General features: G+C 39.2%; 1 protein-coding gene across 3 annotated transcripts in view; it reads left to right on the forward strand.

Annotated features, from left to right (window-relative positions):
• The window catches only part of RPS6KC1 (ribosomal protein S6 kinase C1), an 88,893-nt gene that overhangs the window by 42,355 nt on the left and 26,030 nt on the right, over positions 1 to 20,508 (forward strand). For all 3 annotated transcript variants that reach the window (XM_050314672.1, XM_050314673.1, XM_050314674.1), the window contains 3 exons: positions 4,470 to 4,562; positions 15,802 to 15,849; positions 17,455 to 17,587. In XM_050314672.1, coding sequence (XP_050170629.1) covers positions 4,470 to 4,562; positions 15,802 to 15,849; positions 17,455 to 17,587 — 274 coding nt within the window. The remainder of the gene's footprint in view (positions 1 to 4,469; positions 4,563 to 15,801; positions 15,850 to 17,454; positions 17,588 to 20,508) is intronic.

The raw sequence follows: 20,508 nt of genomic DNA on the forward strand, positions 1-20,508 counted from the left end.
ACATCTTCTGGAGCTTGTAAACAGGCACGTAGACCTTCTGGGAAAACAAACTGCAGCAAATGCTGTCCTTCTCTTCCTCCTTTGGCACAGCTTCTAGGAACTTTTCTTTGACAAATGCTCCAGAGCACTGTGTGTTGGCAGCAGTGGGGCATTTTGCACATTCTCAAGCTGCATTTTGTCCTCTGCCCCTTTATAAGTAGCAGCTCTGAGGAGCCACCTCCAAGCCTGAGAGGGAGCTTCAGCAACAGCCTCTGAATCACACTGGATTGACTGTCAGAAAGCTGAAGTCTTACATAGCTGTCAGCTGCAAAGCCCAGCATAGCTGTCTGTACAGACTGTGGGTCCATTCTAACTTCGGTAGTTTTATAAAGCATATTTTTTCCCTCTTTGAAATTAGTTATGATTCTACTTATGCCTAACTTCTTATATTCAGAGTTGTTTCTTTTTGCACCATTATGAAAGCTGTTGTCTTTTAAAATGTCAATTATTTTTGATTTTCAAAGCAATTTACTAACAAGAGGTACATGCAAGCCTGATGCTCGAACAGAAGAAGCAGCCTTCATTCTTTGTGGTTTTCATAAGATATCTTCCTAAAATTCTCATTAAATGTGCATGAAAATTACATGAAGTATAAAGAAAATGCACTGCCATAGTTCTGTGAGATATAAATTTAACATAAAATAGGAAATTCGGTCTCAAGGCTTCCAAGATCACATCGAAGGTGTGTTCCAGCTTCAGGGAAGATGCATTCTCCAACAGGTTCTCACTGAGGGCCTTCTCAAACACACTGTAGATTTCTATGGTTCAGATGCAGGCAAAAGTGCAACCTACTTTCTCCTGATGCACAGCGAGGAAGGGGCCAGGATGTTCTGCCAGACCAGGAGAGCTGGAAGCACTTTCACACCCATGAGGCAGATACCAGTGTATCTGCCTCAAAACAAGGCATCTCCTTGCTGCCACTGATGATCTGGCTATGCTACAGGTAGATAGTTATTAAAGTCATCAGACTCAGACCTCTGAATGGCAAGGGGAGATCATATTTTGATGTGTAGCTCTGGACTGGTGTTCAGGAAAGTTCTCTTTTCTTATCCTGAGGATCTGTGTTGAATGCTGTCAAAGATGGTAGCATTAGCAGTTAAATTAGCAGAGCTTTCTGGGTGAAAGAATGAAGAGATGAAAGTAAAATAAATTAGAGGGAAATCTAGGGAAAACAGCAGATGTGCTGGGAAAGCTCTGAGGAGGCAGTGCAAGGTGCATCACTGCTTGAGCACAGGGGTTGCTTTATGCCACCAAAGGAGGACTAGGACCCACTGTACCTTATTTGTCACTGCATCCTGGGAAGTAGAGGGATGCAAGGAACTCCACAACAGATCCTGGTACGCCCCAACCTGAGATGTACACGTGATGTAGTTCTTGGAGTTGTCCTATGCCGAGCCAGGAGTTGGATGCAATGATTCTTGTGAGTTCCTTCCAACTCAGGACATTCTATGATTTCCCATCAAATGGTGTTTGTGTCACTGGATTACGACAGTGCTCTTGCCTTAAATGAGGTTAACGTGAGAGGCCCTTCCTCTTGCCTGGCTGGTGGTGTGCTTCTCCTTCTCCCTCTGCTCTTGTAACTACTGACCGGGATGCCAAAGCTGAGGCAAGAGCTATTGCCACATTTCCTTGTGTAGCTTGCAAAACTAGAGCTTTCCAAGGGCAGGTGGTGGCCACAAGCTGCTGAGTCTTTGCAGGGGCATCACAGTCAGCATCATCCTTTTCTACTTGCAATTAGGCCATGATGCTGGCCAAAGGGTGATGGTGGGAGAGGAACTGGTGATGCCAGTCCTATCTCAGATAAATCTAGCAGTACAGCTCAGAGTGTAGTCTGGAAATATAGGGCCTGACCACAGGAGAGAGCGTCCTGGGATACCTGTGCAGCATTCCGAGCATTTGGACAGGCTGCCAAAGGCCTTCTTCAGGCAAAGGTAGCTTACCACTTTCTTTAGAATACAAATGCCTCATTTCTAAAGGCAAACAAAGCTTTTGACTTTTTGTTACCCTCCTTCCTGTATTTCTTTTTTTTCTTTTAGTCCTCTGTTTTTGATGAGGTGGTGTTTTTTAGTTATTTTTATTATTGCTGCCTAGATGCTGAGCTTGGATTTTTACTCTATTCAGAAGAGCAGGCTGTTTCATAGAGTGCTTAATTGCTGCAGTTCTGGGAATTGGATATTTAAAGTTTGCTTCCGGCTTGGTTCACAACAGAATGTGATGCCTCCCCATCACTGGGCTCTACTATTAGACTTTGCAACAGTGAAACCAAAGTACTGTAAAGAGCAAAAAATAACCTGAAACTGATAACAGTGGAAAAGCTATTGGGAGCTGTGGAGATGTAGATGTGATTGTAAATCTTTTTAAGGTAAGAAGTGACTGTAGAGTGCATATATGAAAAACAGTGTGTGTACACAGTATTGCTGACTGTGTCACCATTGGTCATACATTAGAAAAGGACCTAAAATATAAATAGTGGGATTGTTTTAGCTCTTAAGACATAATGGGTGCAGAAATCTAATTGCATAGCAGTATTAGACAACTATTAACTTCTGTAGAGATGTATGAACTTAATTAATGGTTGAAATGTTATTCATAAGAGAGAATTTTAAAAGCTTGATTATTGAGGAATAGTTATAAAATGTAATAGCAAGCAAATAGAAGTGGAAATCTTTTATAGTAGTCTAGAGGATTTGGAATTGTTATCTTCCATTTAATGTATTCCTTAGAATGCTTTTGAAATCTTGTCATGAATAAGTGTTAGCACAACTCTTTGTTTCAAAGGAAATATTTGATTATTGCAGAAAAATTGCACACTCTCAAAATACTTTCAACAGCTTACTAGAATGTGGAACCTAAATTAGATTTGGAGAAAAAAGTTCATGCAGAGTGTTCTTTTTTTTCTTCTTCTTTCTGCTGCAACCTTTAGTTTTAGATTGTAGAATCTGGGCTGTTTTCTCCTAACTGCAGTTGGTACTTTTGCTTCACGGTGTTCACATTATGAAACAATTATAAGATCCAGACAAATAAATGAAGATAAATAATGAACCCTTTTAAACATCGAGCCCATAAAAGCACACTTTTTCTCCATGCTTTTTGAACATGTATTTATAACCCTTTCTTTTGGATTTTGGGGGCAATGCTTAAATGAGTACTGAGTTTTTAGGAAGGAATTTCGAGGAGAGGTAATTGACTGGCAACACAAAGGGGCTCAGTTTTGGGGAAGGCTTTGGCCTTTGAGGATACCATAGTAAGGATGCCAGAGGGGAAAAAGTAGAGGGGGAGCAAATGGCACTACCTAGTTCAGCATGTTGGAGTTTATGAAACACAAGCGAAAACTTTTTGGTTTTCTCTGATAGTTAAGCGTTTAATTCACAGCATAATTACTTAGCAGCCATTTTCCTATGTGGCATAATTGTTACTTATTGTCTCAGGATGCTGACAAATTAGATAAACAGCTTTTACGTCTTAGAAGCCTAAAAATCAAGGAGTTTCACCTTCCTCTTCCTTTCTATCTTTGTGTGATAGAAATGTACTTGGGGAGGCTTAAGAGGAGTTTGGCAATCAATAGCTCTGCAAATGAAATTACCTTTTGTGAGGAAGAGGTTCTAGTAGAAGCTGCATGTTGAATTTTTGGAGGAAGTTCTAATGAATTCTCTCAGTTGGCAACCAGAAACTTCTGAAAATGTTTGTTAATGTGCCAGAGGTATATGGGATGCTTAAGAGGTTGATCTTTGTCCCAGAAGACTTCCAGTTGAAATACTCTTCCTGCCTTGGAGATGCAAGCTTTGAGTTTACCCTGAGTATGCAAAACATAGCGTGGACAAAAATCCATGCCTATTAGCATATTAACTACTTGATAGTTAGCACATGCCAATTTTCTTGCTGTGGTGTTAACTTCTAGATTAATGATACATAGCAAGCTACCTTTTTCTAAGGCAGTTTTAGGGATAATTTCTGTTGTGCACCTTATTATTAAACGGATTTCACAAAGCTCACCAGAGAGCAAGAGAAACCTGTTTATAATTCCATATTTTATGTTCTTCAGACTTTAAAAACCTCTAATTTGCTTTCTCCTCCTCAGTGATCTCTGAATTATTTTGTACCCAGAATACCTGTAAGGCTTTGATTGATTATTATGATGGGGTAAGAACCGAGTAATCAATTGCCAGGTTCCGTTAAGCATAGCAAATATAAAAATTCATTATGTTTTTCTTTTTTAAATTTTTGTTTTCACTGTTATCTCGACTTTTATTTACTTGCAAGTTGTTTTTTTTTTCCCCCCACTAAGGACAAACAGCAAACTTCTCCTTTCATCTTCACTCTCTCTGATTTATGATAAATTTAGTTTCCTTCGGCCTGGCATTTGCTTCAGCAGGCAGTCTTCCTTCAAGTACCACCCTGATTGATGTATAATCTTTGATATCTTCCATTAGCCTCCAGGATCACTAAGTTCAAGGCCCTCTTGGAACCTAAGGAGCCCTGCCGAGGAACTGAAGACCTTCAGAGTCCTTGGGGTGATTGACAAGGTAATTCTTCAGTGTCTCTTCAAGAATTCAGTCATAAATCGACTGCATGCTGACATTTTGTCTTTGAAGCTGTGGATCTTAAGGATATGAAACAAAAGGGGAAAATGACTCAAATGCATCTGCACTTTAAAATAACAAAAGTAGAAGAAAAAAAGGCTTTTATCTAAGCAATTCATGTAAGGTCATGCAAAATGTATTTGAGCTAAAGGATAAGGTGCATGTTTGGTGGCATTCAATAGGATGAGGCCTGTTTTTCAAAAATGAAGTCACAGTTACAATACTGGGGTAAGGACGAGTTGGTGTTTTTTTCAGTTGAACAGTCTGGTGGATACTTGAAATATAGAAGGATAGAAATTCCTACTTTTGAACTCTTACTTGAAATGGGGACTGGGGACACACATGATTGTTCTCCTTCCCTGAGAATTTGGAATTGAAATGTATTGCCAAGACAGAGATTCAGCAATGAAGCCAAGCTTATGTTTGAGTCATGCAAAAATTCCAAAATCCCAGGATAATACCCCTCTGTAAACAGCAAAGGACCATACGGAGTTTTTGCAAGCCTAATTAAGAGACCAGAAGAATTGTTGCATTGTTTTGATAACACTGATTAACATTACCTTACCAAATACTTTTAAGATGATGTATTATTATTCAGCAGTGTGACAGTGGCCAATGCAGACTGTAATGGCTCGTTTCCTTTTTGCTGTGCCAAGTCCCTTGTGCCTTTTGATAGTTCCTTATGTGGTCCCTGGTTTGTGTGTGAGCTGGTGGTGTGTGGTCATTTCATGCATTTATAACATGCATCAGAAAACTTGTAGCTTGTCTTTCAAGGTCTGTATTTCTTGATTTCTTTTTCTTGTTGGACTGACCCCAGCTATTGGGACTGATTTTTGGTTTTCTTTACCTGTTTTGTTGTAATTGTGTGCATAAGTTGCTAATTTCTCCTCAGAGGGCTATATACGTTAGGTATTGTGGTTGTTTTTATAGCACACAAGATTTTCTCAGCTCTGAGTTCATATTCGTTGTATCTTCTTTCCTCATGTGTAAGTACAGAATTTAGCCTGTATTTCACTCTGTTTATATATCAGAGGTTGGAAAGATCACCTGTCTGTTGCATTAGTAGGTGTTAACTAAATTAGTAACCACTAAATGGATGCAGCAGACATGGATTTTGTGAGTTAGTCTGACAGTGTGAGCCTGCAGAAGTATTGGAAATGGATCTTCTTGGTATCTCTGTTCTTGTATAAGAATAATGAACATCAACCAGAGAAGGTTCTTGATCACAATAAAGCTTTTGGAGTCCTTGGTGGTACCAGATCTCCTTAGATCTCTCTGAACAGAGTTTCAGTAAGTGCTCCAGGTGTGAACTAAATGTGTCCAGATCTTTGAAGCAGAGTTGGGAAGAATCAGGCTTCCAATGATGACAAAATAAAAGATCTGTTGTGTGTGAGGAGTAAAAGGCCTGTGGATACATCTGGTGTGCTCCTGTGTAAACAATATCTATCATAGGGGTCAGAGTTCATGTTTAATTATTGCAGGGAAAAGGGAAATTCTTTCAGGTGTCTTTGTGTTCCTACTTCCACATTGTCCTCGTCAAAAACTTATTCTGAGTATGCTGCCTTTTTTTCTAGATGTTTATAACCTTGTGAACCAAATGAAAAACTGCTCTAAGCCTAGATGTTCAGAGCATGTTCTACTTGATTTGATAATGCATACACAAAATGCTCGTGAATATGAAGAAAAAGTGCGTATGTGTTTCTGTGTGATGGAGATGATGCCCCTGCCATTGGTTTCAAGCACCATCTCACTTCCTTCCTCACCATCACTGTTATTTGCCTCCTTCTCTGCTTGCATATGCCCTAAAGCTCACATCATGGAGAAATCCAAATCAATGTGTAAGTATCCTTGCTGTAGCCAAACAGGTGACATAGCATACTTGTTCTTGAAAATGGATTTTGACTTTTAGGGCTAGCATTGAAGATGCCTTGCTTTTGGACACGAGGCTGTAAGTGATTCAGCATCACTCAGAGTTTTGCCTGAAAATAGTCTCCTATCCTAACCCTGAGATAGCGGCTTTGGTTTCAGCAGAGAATGGGTGTGTGGATAGTAATGAGCCACTGGGATTGTAACTGCTGGCTTGCCTAATCCTGAGCAAGATTGGCTCCAACACACAGTCTTAAAAAAAATGATGTTGGTTGGTTTGCAGACTTGTTCTCCCACTGCTGAAGCCCAGAGTGGTGTTTGCCTGCTACAGTGCTGCCTTGAGAAAACTGTTAACCTTCGCTCCATCAAATGCTGAAAGGTTCAGTGCCTTGCCTTAGAGTAATGTCTCTCTTTGTTCTTCGTTTGAAGCCTCTTGAAGTGTTTTGAATTGACTTCATTTTCACAGACAAAATGCTTGTTGAAACCTGAAACTCTGGGTTTTTCGAACTGTTTTAGACCAGACAGAATGATTAGGTATTTAATTTTAGCCTAGCTTATTCCCAATGTGCAATCTTTCTTTCCCTGTCTACCCTTTCACCTTTCTTGTCACCTTAATAATTTTTGTTGTGTTGACCCTATTCTGTTGAATCTGAGGGAGATAGAGATCTTAGGATTATTATACTCCTTATATTACTGTGAAAATTTGGAGAAGAATGATCATATCTGCGCCTTGCCTTCCATCCTTCTGCTTCAGCTCTCATGCAAAGGCTATGGTATAAATCTGACTATTTTAGTAGACCAAAGAGGACCTATGCTTTGCTTGAGAAAACCAGTTTTCTTGAATTCTGCTGCTGGTGCTGTTTGCTCACTTCATGGTGTCAAAAGTTAATGAGGTGGTGTTTGCAGGTATTTTATATGTTTATTATGTGAAGAGTCTGCCTGTGAGTAGGTTTCTGAAAATAGAGGTTTAATCTAATTTTAAAGGTGGCTTTTGTCCTGCAAACGTTGTGGAATCTGAGGTGCTGCAGATTGGGCAGCAAAGCTCTCATTAGTGTTAACAGAGGTATTGCACTGAAAACAAACTAATACCTAAATATTTTAGCTGCTGTTATCACCAACTAAGAATGATCAATTATTTTATCACTTCATGTACCTTAAAGCAGAAAACTTCTTTTTGAATAGGAGAGAGTTTTGCTTTCAAAATTTGCCTAATTAAAAATCAAGGTTGCAGATTCTGTGCTGAGTTTCTGCCCTAGGCAAATCTTTCCTTTGAAGCTACAACCGGCCCCTAAAGAAACGACTTTGTTATGGTGCTGCTGGATACCTTCACAATGCTGTTTCAAACCCAATTTCTTATTCTTTAGAACCCTCTGTTATTTAGATTCATTCAATTTAAAGATTCATCTTGAAAGCAGAGTGCATTAAGTAATAACTATGCCTCTGTAACCAATGACTGTCTTTTATGTCTTTTCTATCCCCTCCCCTGGTCCCCCATCAAGCCACACTGTCTGTACTGGCACTGGTGTGACTGTGATCAGTTCTTCCACAGATGTCTGTACATTTGAGCTTGTTGCTCAATACACTGTTTGTCAAACTTTATTATGAAACCTTAAAAAATAAAATATTCCCATCAGGGCCTTGCTAAAATTATTTTGGGAGTTTCTGAAAAGGATTCTGCAGGTAGATAATTTTTTTTTTTTTTTAAGAGCTGGAAGCAATTCTGTTAAGCTTGAGTATTGGTTTTCTTTGTGGCTGTTGTACTATCTTGAGAAGTCATAATTCTGGTGGTTGTACATTTTGGTGAATCGACTTTAAAAATATGCAGAAAAACTAAGTCAGTGTTATTAATTATTTATAAAGTGTGATTACTGCTTTTCTGCTCGATGGGTAGCAGTGCCAAAAAGCAGGAGTATGTAGAATATATGTCGACTTTGGGTGCATAGTCTGCAGACCCATAGTTGAATTCGAACAGGTTATGGCTAGCTTTAATGGAATTTAATCAGAGGGTAGGAGAAATAGGCTCTTCTTACAGCAGTGCAAGTGTATACTGTGCAAGAATAATTGGACATAAGTAACTGTTCTGTTAGTGTTTGTCAGAAGCTTAAATATTTGGCCTTCTGAGGTGAGATTAAAGACTGTTACAGCTGTGAACCTGAGTTGACTGTAGCAGATGTTTTCTCTCACCTGGCTCTCAGGTGCACTCTGCCAAGCATCTTTTGATCATCTTATGGGTTTGAATGAGTGGCTGTGTGTGCATAAGAGGTGTGGGGGGAAGGGAGCTGTAATAAACTTACAAGCATGGCATAATGGAAAATAACAGTGGCAAAAATGGTTGAAAATCTGAAAATGAGTAATAATAGTAACTATTCATACAAATAAACTTATGAAAGCTGTTTTTATGTTTTGATAACCTTGTGGTTTCTTAAGTGATTTGCCAAGTCCTACAAAATCAAATCAACTCCGGAGTTATCGGCAAAACTGATTTCTTGGCTCACTACCTTCCTTTTCCTGCTGCTGTGGGATTATTCCTAGCTGCAGTCAGGTTTCAAGCCCCACGTAACAAAGCTTACTTAACTTAAAAACAGTCTCTCTGCCAGCTAGTAAGAGTCCTGTCCCTTCTTCCCTGCCCTCAAACACCTGCCACTTGTTTTCCTGAAATCTTTCCATTTATACTAATCTGAATGTTTCTGAGTATTTGTTGTTATAACCCTTAGTCTCTCTCTAGGTTTTTTCTTGTTTGTCTCACTAAAATTTCTTTTGCCTTCAGTGAATGTTTTATTTCATCTGACATGAAACAGTCCTAAGATTTGATAGAGTAATGCAAATTTTGCCCTTGCCTTTAGAAAATAGAAATTAAATTATTGGATGTTCCAGTGCAGGCTGAACTATATGTATCTTGTGGCCTCCAGAAAGAAATAATTTATAGAGATATTTTCTTTTAAACCAAAATTATTTAAGTTTATCTTCCTAACTGTTACAAAGTTGATTAGTACATAATTGGTGCCAGGCAATTACTCTGCGATGCCAGTGGCATTTCATATTGTAAAATGCATTCTCTAGTAAAACCTGCCAGGTATATTTCCTAGGTTAATATTTCACCATTTGTAATTTATTGGATAGTTTTTAGTTTACTCTAAGAAAATGGACTTTCCTCTTTGCTACCAACCAACTTAAAATATTTAAAAAATCGAATTTGAATATATACTGCTTTCTTAGCATTTTCATTATTTAAAGCTGCGCCGTTTGTCTTATAAGTACACTATTATTACAGGTCATAGAATACACGAGCTGTAAATTCCTTAGAAAAATGGTTTGAAAGGAGGAGTAATTGCAAACCGAAGATAATTCATATTGCACAGGTACAAGGATAAGCAATAATCACATTTTTCATACATATTAGCCAAATGTAATCTCCTTCTGTAACGACAGAGGGAGACGAGTGAGAGTCCGGGTGGTGTAATCTGAAAAGTGACAAGAATAAATCTGTGCTAAGCAGATCTTTTAATCCTGGTGGCCTTGTGACAGCCAGCGCAGCTGAGGAGAGCGAATTGCACCCTTGCTTCTGCCTCATCACCGCAACCGTGTCTTGAGAGCGGCACCAGCTGTGCGTCAGCCCCTGATGAGGTTTTCCTGCAGTCCCAAATACTCACCCCTAGGACCGGGTGGACAGCTTGTCTTGTTCTGTGTTGTCTGTCACAACCTGTAACTGGATTTTCCAACTGGTGGGGTAAACGCAAGAAAAAAATCATAGGTGATCATCTGATACAGATTCAAGTCTGTAGGACTTCTGTTAGAGTATCTCTCCTGTGATAAAAGTACATTTGTTTAGTAAATAACGACCAGAATTAATAGATGGCCCACTGGTGACAATATTACATGATGTGTTTTCAGTGTAGAACAGCAATTTAATAACAAAATGGAGCTGATTTTAAAGTAATCCCTTAGCTCCTGTTTGTCTTCAAAATCTTTCTGTTGTCTGGTACTGCAGTAAAAGATCCTATTCAATTTTCTTTGATCAGGCATGAGCTATTTTCCAATTGTGTCAGTGAACCTAAAGTTACATTTTTGCAAGCAAATGTGTTGATGCGCTTGTTCTGATTAGTGTTAAAAGCTCCTGAAGTAAATAAAAAGCACAAGTATGTTCTGAACTATGTCCTGAAAGAGTGGAGGCTAGGAAAAAATCAGTACGAGATGCTGGACAGGGGAGAAGGGAGGGGAAAAAAACTCCCCCAGAAACGAAAGGGGAGCTGGGGAAGCAAACGTCTGCAGCCTGACAGGATTTATGCATTTATGTTAAAGCCACCCGCAGGAGAGCAGTGCAGTTAAAGCAGCCCTCAGTTCTTCCAGAACCGTCCCCCGCGACCTTGGTTGGGTGCTCGGTAGGGCGACTAATGGTTCACCATATTCTTTTTTCCTGGTGGCTTGCCTGTTGCCTGCCTCTGGGTCTGTGCTTCCCCTTATGCTGACTTCTGCAGTATTCCTTCAGTCTCTTATCTCAGGGCTTTGATGCATATGTTCTGAAGGTGGCCACCGTGACTTTGGGTGGCAGCAGATGGTAAACCTTCAGGCTGCCACCGGCTATACTGGTGTTAAGTTGGAAACTTAACGTTTGATGAAGAATCAGTAGTGCATATGAAAGAGCTTTTACTGCAGAAATATCTTTTAATTAAAAAAAATTAGCATACTGAAACATTTGCTAATTTCTGTGCATTTAAAGGATCCTAAAATTAACTGTTTTCTTAAAGCTAGACTATGGTTATTTACCAGGCAGGTTTTATTTTATTTTTCTCCAATTAATTGTACCTACTATATTGAATTGAATTTAATTTATTTTCCACTAAGCTCTTGGATACACTGTAAATCAAATCTAAGAAGCTAATTTTTTTAAGTAGCTGCTGTCAGCATCAGAATTAACCCTTGACTTAGGGGGAAAAAAAAGGAATTCACAAGTAGAAAATCCTATTTGGCATCATGGAGGGGTATTGCTATCTGCCACTTTACTGAGATGCTGTCATGCAACGCTGCTGTGTTCACTTGTTTTTTGGGATGTGCCTGAGAGCTCAAGTGCTTGCACAAAATTAGGGATGCCTGTGCTGCTGAATTGTTTACATCAGATATTTATTTGTGGTCATAGCTTTTTACATGTCAGTGTTTTTGACCATGTTGAGGTTGTTATCAATACAAAAAAATAGGAAAAGAAAGAGTAAGCAGCAGTGCCGTAACAACCAGTGTGATGTGTAGACCTTGGCTCTGTTCATACATTACTATTACAAATAGGATTTTGCCTTTTCTCCTTTTGTGTCACAGTCTAGTTTGCTCAGTGGCCAGGATTGCTCTGCTGTGCATTCTTCTCCCTCCTCTCTGAGACAGAATGCCGAATGTTACAGCTGACAGCTCATTGTTAGGAGATATTAAATATTACAAGTTACTCAGTAGTCATCGTTGGTGAAAGAGGTTCCATCAACTTATGTGAGCTAGAAGCAGCCTAGTCTAATCCCAGCATCTCTGTGTGACCTGCTATGGAGAATAAGAGTTATATCATAGGGAATGCTCTGTGGAATCCCGTTTTGTCCCGTTGTGCCCCTAGTGTGGAGACTTGTCACTTTGCGTTTAAAAAAAAATTTTTAGAAAAAGAATTACTGAAGCACTCCCTTTTGCAATGGGAGAGAAGTGTGAAGGAATGCAAACAGGAAAGACTTGTTGCACCACTATCTAGAAATTGACTGTAAAGCATGAGGTGAGGAGAATAAATTGGCATCTGGGTCAGTGGCAGGCTTACAGTTATGCCCTTCTGCAGCAACCTGGTAATGGATCCAAGAGCTGCTGACCTTTCTCTGCTCTGGATTCATGACAAAAGTCAATCAAATATACTTGTGACCCACTCTTTCCTGGACTTACCCCTTTCTGAAATGTCAGTTTTCTGATAGCAGTTTGTTCATTCATGTAGTCCTTTAATTATCTGGAAGAATCTGGTTAAACCACGTCTTTGTAATATGCATGCAGGCTGCTTTCCCTTCAAGCAGGTTTTTGATTTGGTGGGTCCATGTAAAATCCGCAGTCTGCCAGAGCCAAATGGAGCATCACTAGATGAATTTCTAAAGTTACTTTTATGACCCTTCCTGGGGATTCTTGGCATCCCTTTTGAGGGAAACAGTCTTGCAGAAAGGTTGACAGTGAATCAACAAAGAAATAATTGGCCATAAAATGGAGCTGTAGATGAGATGTTAATCACTTGGGGAACGTTGTGGTGCTTGATAGGAAGCAGAAGAAAAGAACCTGGTTAGTTAGACTGGGAATGTCTAACCTAGTCCAGCTAGGTAGTTAACCTCAAAGGCACACTGATACCAGTTGCTGTTATTACAGATATAAAACTGTAGCTGCTACATCCATTTTGATGTTGTAATATAACAGCAGATGAAGCCAGCCCTAAAGGGACCTGTTGTCTGCTTTGTTCGTGTTAGTGGTCCTCATTCTATATGTCGTCTTATAGGGTGAGGGCTCACTAATCTGTTCTGTTGCACCATATGCTAATACAATGCTGATAAGCAAGTATGAAAAATGAAAGGGAGGAATACATTAATTGTATTTGTGCAATAAGGTATGCTATCAAAGGTAATTATTTCATGACAGTTTTAGTTATAGCAGTTGTTTTATCATGGAATAAAAGATGGCTTTAGGAGCCTTTTATTGGAAAGACAATTGTATCAAATTAGCACCAAATTAGATTTTTGTCTTTATAAAGGTGAGCAAACCCATGAGCAGTTTTTAAATTGGTGTCTTCTACTCTACAAATGAACAAATCCTGTTTGAGGGTTAAAGAAGCTATTATTCTGTCCTTTATGCTGACAGCTTCATTACTGATTGGCCTACTGTTGGTATTAAAAAAATGTTTGGCTTCTTATGATCTTTGTGCATGCAACTATCATATTAATACAGACCATGGAACTGTTCATTAAGAAATGACTTTAGATGAGGTTGATGCTTGTAAATCTGGAGAGATACAGATGTTAAATGCCGCTATTCCTTTTCATATACAACCGTATGGCTAATAATTTCCAAGTGGCTAAAGCTCTTGTTAGCTAGAGTGCTGGTGTGTTAAGAATGGCTCTATAAATAACTTTAAGAACTGAAGTTGAAGGTGCTTCTTTTAAAGACTATTGTTAACTAAACATTATTGCCAAACAGATGGAAAGCATTCACCAGCCTGATGTTTTTAGGTCTAATTATATTATCGCCAGTCCTGTACGGCTCAGTTGAAGAGGTGTATCCAGAGGCCAATTTATAATCATTTAGCCAACACCTGTTTGGGAGATATTGACAGTCAAAGGGCACATTTAAAAAAAAAAAATCACATATGTTCTCGTATTTATTGCCTCAATGTGAACAGTGTCTAGGTACAAACAAACTTGAGAGAAGAGCAAGGAAAGTGACTATAAACACATAGATGTTTCCAAACCATTTTTATCTTATTTTGGCATCTCTTGTAAAGTGGATTTTACTTTTCTCTTGTTCTGTTGGTTTCCTTTGGTTGGTTGGTGTGTTGTTTTTTTTTTTTCCTAATTTTAATTTTACATCTTTTGGTTAAGCAAGAATAACAAAACGAGTTGTAAAGTTCCTTATTTAACTGTTTTTCACTCTTACTGGAAGCCCCAGGGAAGAGACCTGAAGAGTTGTTAGGCAAACGCAGTGGTCTGGAGATATCTGTCTTTCCTTACCGTGCCCTTGACATGGAAGCTGTATGTCATTCATCTGTCAAAAAATCTCAGTAACACCAACTTCTGTTTGGATTTTTGTTTTGGATTTTTGTTTGTTTGGTTTGGTTTGTTTGTGGTGGTTGAAAAAAAATTTGTTTGTTTGTTTTTGTATATTTGGGAGGGGTTTGTTTTTGTTTGGTTGATTGGTTTTGTTTTTGGTTTTGGGTTTTTTTGTGAGAAGATATAAAGCAGATTTTAAAATAGGGTGCAGCTCTAGTAAAAGAAGTGGTCTTTGAGATGGAGATGACTGTGATTTTATTTCTTTCAGTGAAATTTGATGAGAGGTAAATGTTTAGAAAAGACTTCAGTTCTTCATCTCTTGCTTGAGATGCAATAGGGAGAGATGGAGGGCAGTGTTTGAAATGTGACTATCCCAAAGAGCAAAGCCACTGCCTGGGGGAAAGCCAGCACAGCTCTTCCCCCGGAGAGCTCCCTTCTGGCCCAGCTGCCAGGCCTTTGGCACGTCTCCACCTCACCTCGCTGTGGGCACTGCATGGGACAGATGTTTCCACAGTTCCCTTGGCCTGAGGAAAGTCAGCATTTCAACCTGGTAGACATCAGCCTTTCAGAGACAGCAGGGCATGGCTGCACTGCTGCCCCACACAGCAGGGAGATAAGGGAGAGTGGTGTGTTGTGTTGCCCTTCTGTGACCTGATGAATCCAACACCCTGTTACTCCTGATGTGTCATTCCTCTGCAAGAAGTCTTTTTTGATGCGAGCTACCTTGGGCTTCACTGCACCTTGTCTGTTGACCTGGAGTTGCTGCATTTTGTCTGTTCAACTCAGAGTTTGGTAACCCCAGTGCTGGGTCTGGAAGCCCTTTAGGAGTTTGATTTTGCAACCTAAATGTTTCGGTATAACTGTATGTGAGTATTTATACTGGAAGTTTACAATGTCTGTTGTAAATAAACAGTGAGTGCACACTCTTGTTCTTGTTCCTAGAGGAGGGTTGAGCTCATGCTTGTGCTGCTCGTGTGGCTGTCTTGCAGCTGGTGCTTTTCAAGCACATCTGTGTTCTCAGAGTTTGAAAACAATTAATTCCTGACCAGGGTGATTTGAAGACGGAGATGCGGAGGGTTCCAGCTTTCTAAAGATGCGGTTTCCTAAATGTATACACACATAGATATTTATGTTTGTTTTGTTTTCGACACATAAACAAATGCAGCTTGCTAAGAGTGTAGTTGCTATTTAGTGCTTCTCTCATTGCCATGTTTAAAGTGCTCTCAGCAGAGGTGATGCACTGCTAACAGAGATGCTATTTGCAGCTATAGGTGTTCTCCTCTGCAGTAAACACATCCACAATTTTCTCCCTAAATAAATCCTCTTTTTTGTTGTTGTCGTTACTTTAGTACCAGAGATCTATAGCCTCAGTCATATTTCTTTCCTAGAAAAAAACCCCGGTTATCAACTCTGTGTGCTGCACGGGCTTAATTTATTTTTTTTTTTTAATTATTGCTTATAACCCTTTCTTTTTAAGAATATTCGACATTAGATTTAAGATCTATGTTTTGTTAGCTTGCTCATATGAATCTTAAATATTTCTCTGAATGCTTTTTACTTAGGTTTTGCTTGTAATGGACACTAGAACACAGCAGACTTTTATACTGAAGGTGAGTAAAATCTTTCATTATTTATTAATAATCTTTTATTATATGACCTCCTACATTCATCACCACACAAATCTCAATTTGTGTATAATATATAGAGTTATGCCTGCAATATATTGTTATGGTAATACATATATCCCTGTTAAGGGCACTGGGATTCTTTGTCAGTATTCAGTTGCATTCCCTTCCTTTCTCTGTAACATCTCTAGTGCTCAGATGTGCTGGTTTAGTCACTTGAGTTGCCACTGGTTATTGAGGCCAATACCTTAGCAGGCTTTGGTAAAGAATCACAGATTTAGTGTGCTGCCTAAAACATCTGTAAAGCCCTGGTGGCTCAGGACACGTGCAGGCTGCTGATGAAGGTGAAAATTCTTCTTAACCCAAGTACATCCATTGTGCTTTGAGTTTGGTCTTCTTTAGCTGAAGAATATGGTCTTGGCCGAAGTGGATTCTGGATGAAATGTATGACTAGTTTTATTCAAAATTGTTTCCTTATGTTTTACATCAATAGGCTGTGAAAACTGAGTTTAATGTTACTAACCAATTGAATTAATGAATAGTTAATTGGTCAGAATAAAATTTTTCCCATTACTCTTTTATGTTTCAGAAAGTGTACAGATCAAGATCCCAATATGTTCAGAGCATCTGTGATGCTGAGAATTAGTTTAGTTATGAGTATTGTTATTGTGGCCATTATTTCAGGCTCCCCTTGACATGAATTCCACTGCTGATGGCAGGCAGGACTGAGAAAAACTGTGTCCCAAACATGAAGCTCTAATTAGTTGTTAACATTTTGTAACTTTGCTTCGGATTTGGCTTACAACCCTGCCTTAACTCTGTGCATCTGGCCTTTGAAATTGTTTTTCTGAAGTATGTGCAGGATACAGCAAACCTGTTTGTTCCTCAGAAAGGCTTATTTGTGAATATTTTCTATTAGAACCTCACATTATCTACTGGCAGATAGAGTAACATTGAATTTCCCATTTAACTGCGTATGTTTATCAATATTGTAATAGGTCACACTATTGACATAATTTTTTTTCTCTTTTTCTCCCCCCTCCCTTTCACCCTCCCATGTCAATTTTTTCACTTCTGGCAACTTCATCTCTGTGTTACCTCCCAAAAATCATTGCCTCTCAAGGAGACTAATCCTTTCCTTTGCTTTTTGTTGTGGTGGTTGTTGTATTTAGTAAAGTAAAATGGAAATGTGAGGATTACCTGTAACAGTAAGGCATTCTTTTGTCTTTAGGATTTGAATTGAATTTTTTTAATAGTGTCTTTTGGTCACACACAAAAATAAAATTTAAAAAAAAGGTCACAGGGAAATAACTGAGTGTCATCCTGATGACTTAGTTTGAGAGAGATTCTAATAAAAACATTGACCCATGTAATTGATTTTAATGGCAGCTTTGTGCCATCTTCTGTTCTCTGGAAATGTGCCAGATGCCATCAGCACAGCCTCGGGGGACCGAGGGGCATAGAGCAGCAGATGAGTGGTTTCTCTGAAGCCCAGAGTAACTCGGATAGATTAGTTTGGTTGATAAACACAGAGCACAGCAGGCTCCAAAGGCAACTGAGGGTACAACTGACCTTTTTGTTCTCTGTCAGGGTCTAAGGAAAAGTAGTGAGTGCAGCAGGAGCAGAACGACCATCATCCCCCGCTGTGTGCCCAACATGGTGTGTCTGCACAAGTACATCATCTCCGAGGAGTCTGTCTTTCTCGTGCTACAGCATGCGGAAGGTTTGTCTCTCATTTAAGCATATTGTTGAAAAGAGTCAAAGGTTTAAGTTTTAATCAATGGTACATTTCATTATCAAATTAATCTCTTATACATCTAGTTAAAATATTTTTAGTGTGCCTAAGAGATGTCATGGTAAGACACCACACTCCCTTCCTCTGTCCCTCCCCCTTATTCCCCTCTCATTCTGCAGTGGATCCGATTCCTGTTTCAAATGGCCTCAAATCCTGATGGGTTACTTGAATTGTAGCAATATTGAAAGCTTCCAACTGTTTATTTTCTACAGAAGAGGAAGTGCTTTGAAAGCAACGACTATCTGCATTATTTACAGTCATCTCCCAGAGATACAGTCTTTGGCTACTTATGTAAACTTTGGATAGTTAATCTTTTCAGCATCTTATAGTTAAAATGATAAGTATTTACATAAGAATTTAATAGCTCTGCTAAAAACTGTGCACACTTGCCTGTTGGTTAATATTGCATAGTTATTCTGATCTGGATTTTTAAGAAAATAGCTAGTGGCATCACACAGGAGTTCAAAGCAGAACCACAGAGTTGTGCCTTCAAACTATTTATAAAATTCCTGTTAAATGTACAGGGAACAGGTGGCACAAAATAATTACATTTTGATTTTTTCATCTAACACCTGGATTTAAATATCCCCTAAATGTAATTACCCATACTTGTTTAGAATGAGTGGAGAATTTAAATTGCTAGATTGCTAATAGTTCCTTTTTTTAGGAAATGTTAATAATTCAGTCACAGTGGATGATGTGAAGGAACTGAGCTGACTGATAGAGAAGATAATTTTATTATACTGAATATTATTTCTTTTTTCCCCAATAACTTAGATTTTGACTTTTTCATGGACAGTTTGTCATATGAGACCAGTTAAAGTTAACTTTGCAAAATGAGTGACTGTTTCTGCAATGTGTGACTTGATTTTGCCATGAGCAGTGATGCATGAAGAAAAGTCTCACATTACAGTACTGCCTGATGGTGATTTTGAGAGTTTAGAAAGCTCCTCTGCACAGTGCTACTTTTCTGTAGGTGTGTGTATTTTGGCAGAATAGCTTGGAGACTCTCACCTGAACTGTAATCTCCACATAAACTGGTAAATTTTGTTTGGAGAAAAATATTTTTAAAAACTCACAACCAAAGAAAGCCCAAACCATACAAAAACCCCATCCACAACCCTTGTCAGATACCAACTGCTCTTAAGGCTAGCATAATCAAAGGATTGGAGACAGGATAAGATAATAATTTAAAAAACTGTTCTTAATATTTCTGCAGTTTCTGAAGACCTACAGGTTTGAAATTCTCTTCAGGAAGAATGTTTTTCCTCAAGACAAGTGGAAAAGTGGGTGAAGTAGTAGTGCAGTTTGGGGGAAGATGTGTCAGATGTAAGAGCAAAAATTCTAAGGAAACCCTAATGTGACCATTTGACAAAGATGATCTCCTGGAAGTCATAGTTTTATTGTGACAACAGTGACAAAAATTAAGACATTGCATAATCAGAGTTCTTTCATTTGAGAACAGAAACCTCAGCTTAACATTTGGAATAGATGGGATGTTATTCTAAAAAAGGAGTGCCTTTCTTCTGGTTATCTTCAACGTGGTAAGAAATCCAGTGAAATGTGCTTTGCCTGAATGTCTTGCTTTTACCAGCATTGGCTGTAACATGTTTTGACTTCTGTGGGGGAAGGATTTTTAATTAACTAAGTGCCTTCTAAATCAGGTTTGTGCAACACACAGCCTTGTGCAGCACCCCACACCATTTGTTTAATTTGCCAGCAGTGAAGGTGGTGTCTGTAAAGCATCCTCATTTTGGCTGGCCAGACAGGAAACATGTACTTGGAGGCAGCCACAGCTGTGCTGCCTCTCTCTCAGCTGTGGGTCAAAGCCATGCAAGTGGGAGACATGGGAGGGAGATGGGTTATTTTGAGGTGGAGTTGGGAGAGGAGGCACTGATGAGGCACGAGTGCTTCCTATAGGGAGAGCTTTGAAGAACAGTGGGTAGGGAGCATGGGAGAAACGGGAGAGGATTGCAGAGAGAGTGGAGGAACAGCGGGCTGTGCTGGGTTGGAAGGGGAGAACTGCAGGGCCCAGTAGGGATTTTGATGTGGGTGAGGGCTGTGGTTGGCAATACATGGATCCACTTGACTTGGACACTTCTGGGTGTAAGTTGTGAACTGTTTTCCCTCACTTTCTTCTAAAGCAGTAAGTGGTTTGGAAATGGATTCACCTCTGTCCTTGTTTGCAAACCATTCAAAAATTATGATGTGCTATAAGGACTTTTTCCTGATTATCAGGGAACTAACAAGGTTAGCTTCATTAAGGATAGTCTTCTGCTTTCATGATCTTACTGTCTGGGCTCAGAACAGGCAAAGGGAGAGGCAGAGTGATATATTGTGTTGTAAAGAGGGATAGCTGGGGTACAAAGTGATGAATAAATTGCCTGAAAATGCATGCAAAAAGTGTATTGCAGGTGTAGGGCCTGATCCCAAATCTCTACCTGTGGCAATGGCCAGTGCACCCCACCCTGTCCCAGGAGATTGATGCTAGAAAGTGATTCAGGAGAAAGGCTTCTAGCTTTGTGTGATTACAGCATGAATAAAAATAGGGCTAAAATGATGCTGTACTGTATGCAGGGGCTAGTCTAGCTCACCCCACTGATGATGGTCTTGATCATACCAGTCTTGTGTTAGTAGCACTCATCCTTTAAATTACAAGGACAATAATATCAGGAATCCCTACAGATAAAGCAATCTTAAAATTTTGTCCGTCTCAGACCAAAAATAAATAGAGAAGGTGCTTGCAGTTAGTGCTGGAAAAGGATAAAAATTTCTAGGATTTTACTTTTTAAGTGATAAGTCTCTTGACATTTTATTTCATGACTTTAAGAATGCTCTTAACATTCATA

Source organism: Myiozetetes cayanensis, unplaced genomic scaffold, assembly GCF_022539395.1.
Source record: "Myiozetetes cayanensis isolate MyiCay16 unplaced genomic scaffold, myiCay2020 scf2-11, whole genome shotgun sequence".
Classification (NCBI taxonomy): domain Eukaryota; kingdom Metazoa; phylum Chordata; class Aves; order Passeriformes; family Tyrannidae; genus Myiozetetes; species Myiozetetes cayanensis.